General features: G+C 30.8%; 1 protein-coding gene across 1 annotated transcript; it reads right to left on the minus strand.

Moving 5' to 3' along the window:
• Nucleotides 1-2,618: 2,618 nt before the first annotated feature.
• On the minus strand, nucleotides 2,619-3,810 carry LOC136990388 (astacin-like metalloprotease toxin 5). The gene is made up of 6 exons (XM_067288779.1): nucleotides 3,693-3,810; nucleotides 3,533-3,606; nucleotides 3,397-3,472; nucleotides 3,199-3,319; nucleotides 2,954-3,129; nucleotides 2,619-2,890 (listed from the first exon to the last, which is right to left on the minus strand). Exons 1-6 carry the CDS (start codon nucleotides 3,736-3,738, stop codon nucleotides 2,667-2,669), a joined length of 717 nt encoding a protein of 238 aa, XP_067144880.1. The 5' UTR covers nucleotides 3,739-3,810; the 3' UTR covers nucleotides 2,619-2,666.
• Between the last annotated feature and the right edge of the window lie 2,565 nt (nucleotides 3,811-6,375).

Here is a 6,375-nt window from a genome sequence, read left to right on the forward strand (position 1 = left end):
TTGGAAGTATCTAATTTTAATTCATCATTAAAATTAGAGGCTTAAAATATATGAAAGCAATAAATGGTATCTGATGGTACATCTCATCAGTTTTACATAGATATTTTATATTGCATGATGGCGCAGGAGTCGAATTGTGAGCATTATTGTGCTGTCATCGCTTTGCACAATAGAAAGCACACATTATAGTCTGGTATGCCCGACACGTTGCAGCCCAAGATCTACCGATCTGACACTCATAAATTTTTTCTGTGGAGTTACATTTAAAAAATATATAGTTTCTGCAGATTCAGATGGTACACTGAACTTCAGTATCATTCGGAGAAGTATCATCGTAGCCGTCACCACCGTGAGACAGCACATGGGCAGTACAGTACATAGTATTGATACCTCATTAATGTTGCCACTATGAATGCCGGAGCTAACCAAGCGAAGTGATTATTTTTATCCCGTAACATAGTGAAATATTCTTTCATACAGAATTTTTCCGGAATTTATAACTTTAGCTGTTAATATTTTTAAACCAGATCGAATTGGATACTTTCGAGCGGAACAATGAGTGTATTGTTATATACTAATGAAACAATTTAAGTTTTAACTTGCTTTTTCTGATCATACTTTTGGATTATTGTAATTTATCATAAGTAAGGAAAATGCATTTAATATAATCGGTTTTCATCATATGTCAGTGCAATAGATAAAGTTGAGTTAATAAATTGTTTCTGTTATTGATTAACTGAAATATTTTTAAAATGTTTATTTCTATAGTCACACAATTGGCTTTATGTATAATTAAATATATAGCTAAATTTTATATAACACTATAATAAGGAAATATAACGCGTTTTTAATGACTGTGGAATTTAATAAAAATATGTATTGCACTTTAAAATAGAAAATGAAATAAATACCCTTTATTCAATTTAATGTCGATAAATTGAACAATAAATTCTTTTGTTTACAGACTTTAAAAAATATGTATTGTTTTTACTATGTTCCATTATACCTTCATAATATGAAAGTAAAATGTTATAATTAAACAGTTCCTTACAAAAGTATCTTTCTTTCAATTTCGATTTTAGTTCCTCTGAGTGCCTGTAGATGACGGTGACCAAGAGCAAATCAATATTAATAGCTGTTTTGTTGCGCCCAAAATACACTTTGGAATTGTTTGTTTTTACTTTAATGTTTGTTTGGAATAGACAATGCTTGCCGTTTCATCAGAAATTATTTATTTAATTAATATACAGAAACGTTCTCAATCTAATTTACAGGCAATTACAATTATGTTTATCGTTACAAAATACAACATTCGAATGGAGGAATGTCGAAATTTTACATTTAAACTTATATTAAAAATACAAATTTGCAACGTAATATTATTTCATAATTAAATAAGAGTAACGTAGTAACACAACGAATAAGTAAATCAGTAAGAAACATAAAATAAGATCTAATTATTTAACTTTTAAAAAAATGCAAAATCGACTGTAAGGTTATTAGAAGTTTTCATATTTTAATTTCGTATTACGATGTACTGTACATCAGCGGGGAAAACTGAAGGAAATCCTTTTCTATATCTTGCATGAAGGAACCTTTCTAATACGTTGCTTTTAATACATACAAAAGTACAAGGATCATACTAATAATAAAACTGTGTAACCCTCGAAAAACAAACAAAAAACATAATTAGTAGGAGATAAGTAAAATAGAGAGAGACAGGACAAATGTGTTATAATTGTAGTTATAATCGTAGTAATATCAACTTATTGAATAAATGTATTTGTTCTTTACTCAACGTGATATCTTCCTTCATTCTCCTGCACCTTTTTACAGCAACATAAGACTAGAATGAAGTTCGTTTGACATGAATACAAAATATCAGTTTATATTAGACTTAGTGAAAGATACATGAATTATTAATGTTAAATTATTAATAACATTTTAATACATAACTACCTTTAATGTATATTATACATTGCTTGATAATTATTAGGAAGCAGCGATAGAAATACCACCTGCAACACAATTGTTAGAATTGATCCGAAGACGACACCATAAAGGATTTCATCAGAAATCGTTCTGAGTGAGTAAAATTCTCGTCTGTAGGTGGTCTAAAAAGGAAACTTCAAGTTCCAGTGCAATATTTCGGTTGATATTAAACACGTTGTTGTATCAGATATATTAGCGGCATTACTTGAGTGATCAGGAGCACTTGTACGACTGGAAGTATGACGCTTTATTCGTTCGTTTCGTGTTCTGTTGCCAGGCTTTTTTATAGCTGAAATTCCTGCCATGTTATTTCGACAAAAATATTATAGTGCCTTTACTTCTATATCGCATGAAATTATTTTTTTGTTCATCAATATCCACTAATAATTATGCAAAATATGTCGCTGTACCCTAATAATTATCTAGTCGTATGATCGCGCCTCGTCGACGGGATGGCCAAGTAAAGTTTTCCGGGTTTCCTTCACATTTGTAACAAACTAAATAGGGACCAGTTCACATGCGTGTCATAACCAGATACACCAACTCTAGCAATTGTCAAGCATTTTATTTTAATTAATTTAATAATTATAAAGTAAGCGAACACAGTTAAAATATTATTTATTTTTATTTATTTCACGAAAGATGATAACATTACAATTTGACAGATTTGTGGTCTAAGCACATCCATACAACTTTTTAATTCTGTAAACATCGCTAGTAGTTAAACCACTCTTCTCATATGGTTCTCGCAGCCTCGCTCCTGATTTAGCTACCATAGTTTTCGACACACCGTCCTTGGAAAATGCATAATTTCCATAAATCATGATAGATTCGGTATTAAATTTGTCGTAAATCGTATTTTGACTCGGCTGAAGCAGTGCAAATTGATCTTCCATTCCTAATAGTATCGAAATTTGTATAATCTTTAACAAACAGAATAAAAGTATTAAATCATGTTTACCTTTTTTAATGTTCTGCCAATGAATGATAAGGTGATCGTCTCTATCAGATCGATTCTGTTCGTGATAGAATCCGAGTGCGTGCAAAATTTCATGCACAATAGTACCTACGTATTCGCACCCTTTTCCCAGAGATAGAGGTTGTGATCCTCCAACTCGACCAATATTAGAATAACAACTAAATTAAATATATTATTATTATAAAATAAGTAAAATGTATTCTATTAATCACAAGGAAAATATTTACCCTTCTCCTTTGAAGAATCTAACGTAATCTGTTTCTTGTTGTCTTGAACTGAAAGAGATACATCCTCCTGTTTCTTGATTTATGTGGTTCATTGCTTGGCTAATTAAATTTTTTATACTTCCTATTATAAAAATTATTTAATTCAGTTAATTAAATCATTTTATTGATATTAAATTTGAAAAAAATCTTAAAGCTAACCCATAGTTGAATCGAGGATATAGGGCACTTTTCCATTAACCCAGCGACGGGAAGCAATCGGTATGGCATTTCTGACCTAAATTTCAATTTACATTAATTTAATTACATCCGAAACAGTTAAAATAAACAAACTTACATCATTGTCTTCAATTCCAATAATGTCTCCTTGGAAGAGATCGGGATTATGTAAAGCAATGTACGGAAGATCGACTAGAAATTGGTAAAGTATCACAATTGTTAGAGTGTAAAATATTTAATATAAATTTGATATTCATAAAAAACGAGAAAATTGTTACCGTGTCTGGCAAAAGTCACCGTGAACAATGCAAATAAGAACAACATTTTTAATGGAGTTATCAATAAAGCTTCACAGTTGACTCTTTTCTAAGTGAACGTCGCTATTTATACAATTTCCTATTGTATAATCTAATCGATGGTGATTAAACATAACTGTTTTTAAAACAATTATTATACTTTTCTTAATCTCTTATCTGTATAAAATATTTTATTATCATCAACGTAGTAAAATTATTTTATTGTGGGATTGCCACAATGCCGGGCTGCAATTTTTAACCATATTTTCTTTGTAGTGGTATTCGTTAAACCGAAAATTTCGTTTAAACTGACGTTCGTTATACCGACATTTCATTTGTCTCCGTATAAAGTCCCTGGATTACATTTTAAAAGGGGCTATTTGGTCGAATCTTGTTCCTAGATTATTTTATAATCAAACAAACAACCCATTATTTAAATTAACTTAATATCAGCTTTATATCTTGCAATTTCGTAATGATTATTGAGTATTAAATTTTTATTAGGTTAGAAATAAAAGATATGTAAAAATTCAATGTAAAATGGATCGGGTTAATGGGCTAAAACGTGTTTATTGATAAATTTTTTATTTAATAAATAAAACAACACGTTGAAATTAAGTATACAAGTGCATGTTTTAAGTCTTCGAATATATTAATTAAATATTCAACATTTATTTATCTCTATTAAGCTTATTTGTATATTATGTGAGCAGAAGTTTAGTTTCTCAAGTGATTTATATCTTTCGTTTTCAGACTTAGATAAAAACTGTATGCATAGACAAAATTGAATTGAGATAAGCAAATGCTTCAGAAATAAAATAAATAAAAAGTTAACAAGTTATGAATTGTCATTTAAAATAAGAACGTAAAACAGTTATTTCAAATATTTAATTTCTCAGGTTTTTCGGTGATTAATCTATTTTTATGGAAGATCTGGGTTCGAATTATTTGTAGCTAGGCTGCAATTTTCGAGTTACAGGTCTATAAATTTCCATTTTCTCTTAAAAGGAAGTTGGTTACGTGAAACTCCAGACCGTATACGGAGAGCTTAGGGACAGGAGGTCCCAAATAACTACATACGAACTTCCGGTCTGGACCGAAAATGTTATAATTTCGATTAAATAGAACAGAGTTAAATAGATGACCGTCATGAATCTCTTCTTAACAGGAAAAGTATGATGTACTTGGGAAAGACACTACTAAAATTAGCAGCATTGTGACAAAAATTTTATCACAATTCTATCGATTTTGATAGGTATTGTGACACATAGTACATTTCTTCGTTTATTATAGGTTTATTATAAGGGCTGTTGTTCTGTTTCATATTCATATGAAAACCCTAACGAAGCTGTCTTTGACGTTCTTATTGTAGGTTAATTTGTATGTTATAAACTTTCCCCAGTGCTTATAGTCTAAGAATTAATGTTATACTATTAAAACAAGTGGATCGCTGAGATCCTATAAGAAAAAGATGTTTTAATAGAAGGTACTGCTATTTAACAATAGAATTAAGTGGCGTGACAGAAATAATACGTATACTTGTCTACGCTACAGTTTAACACTGAAAAGTTGAAAGTAAGGAATAATTACAAAATTGTCATAATTTTAAACCAGAGAAAGATAATTTACCGAAATTCTGTCCGTTAAATCGAGGATAAACTGTAACAGCAGTTAATATAATTCGAGCGAATTTTATATCAATGCATTTTCAATGATTTATTTCAGACGGCCGGATGGCCGAGCGGTAAAGGTGGCAGCCTACCGCTCTGGGGGACCCGGGATCGAATCCGAACGGGTCGAATAATTCCCAGGAATTTTTCGGGAGGTGGTCCGTTCGGATATGTCGGGCCTCGTCCTTCACCACCCGGTCGCCCCATTGTGGGCCTGGCCGAACCCATGATGGGCCTACTAAAAGGGGCCCTCTTAGTGCCCACAGGGCGGAAAGAGTTTAAAAAAAAATGATTTATTTCATTGAACATCAAAAGATAAATATTCACAATTTAATCGAAATTAGTTTGATAACGTTTTTTACGGTTTAACCCTGAGCTAGTAAGGAAATTCTTGATACGCTCTTTAAACACAAACTTTCCACAGTGAAATAACAGCTGTTGCAATGAAGATATATGTGTTTATACGTATAATTTAAAAAAAAACTAATGATAGTTATTACTCTATCTAATACTAGTTACATAATGTTTTAATTAATTTTATAAAAATGGAAAGCATACTTATCAATCAGTATTCGTACGCAACATTAAATTTTTGGATACAAAGTAGAATATAATTGAGTAAAAAACTTTAATTAGAAAAATTCATAATATTCACGATTTAGCCACATTAAGAAAGGACAGAGATATTAAAGATAAATTTCCACTACATAGCGAAATTGATATATGTTCAAATTGCCTCTGAACATCATATTATTCCTTTAACAATAGAGTCGTGCCGTTCATCTATCTAACACCTTTCTGGAGAAAATATTTTATTGCAAGAACGTTGCTTCCGGTCGAGATCGGACGTTCGTGTATAGTTAATCGAGTATTCCTGTCTTTATTCCTTCCATATCTGGTCTTTCCTTTCATCTATCTAACTTTTTCTTTTTTGAGATTAAGGAAATACAACGGACAGACGACGATAGTGGGAATTTGTAAGTCTACAATTTTTT

Source organism: Centruroides vittatus, unplaced genomic scaffold (assembly GCF_030686945.1).
Source record: "Centruroides vittatus isolate TY-2023 unplaced genomic scaffold, ASM3068694v2 scaffold_907, whole genome shotgun sequence".
Classification (NCBI taxonomy): domain Eukaryota; kingdom Metazoa; phylum Arthropoda; class Arachnida; order Scorpiones; family Buthidae; genus Centruroides; species Centruroides vittatus.

What these genes read in the sequence shown, in the direction of transcription:
- LOC136990388 (XM_067288779.1), bottom strand. Translation starts at nt 3,738, where the DNA reads ATGTTGTTCTTATTTGCATTGTTCACGGTGACTTTTGCCAGACACG. An exon ending in GGTGACTTTTGCCAGACACG is followed by an intron (nt 3,607 to 3,692) that starts GTAACAATTTTC and finishes ACCAATTTCTAG; the next exon opens with TCGATCTTCCGTACATTGCT. An exon ending in AGATTCTTCAAAGGAGAAGG is followed by an intron (nt 3,130 to 3,198) that starts GTAAATATTTTC and finishes TATTTAATTTAG; the next exon opens with TTGTTATTCTAATATTGGTC.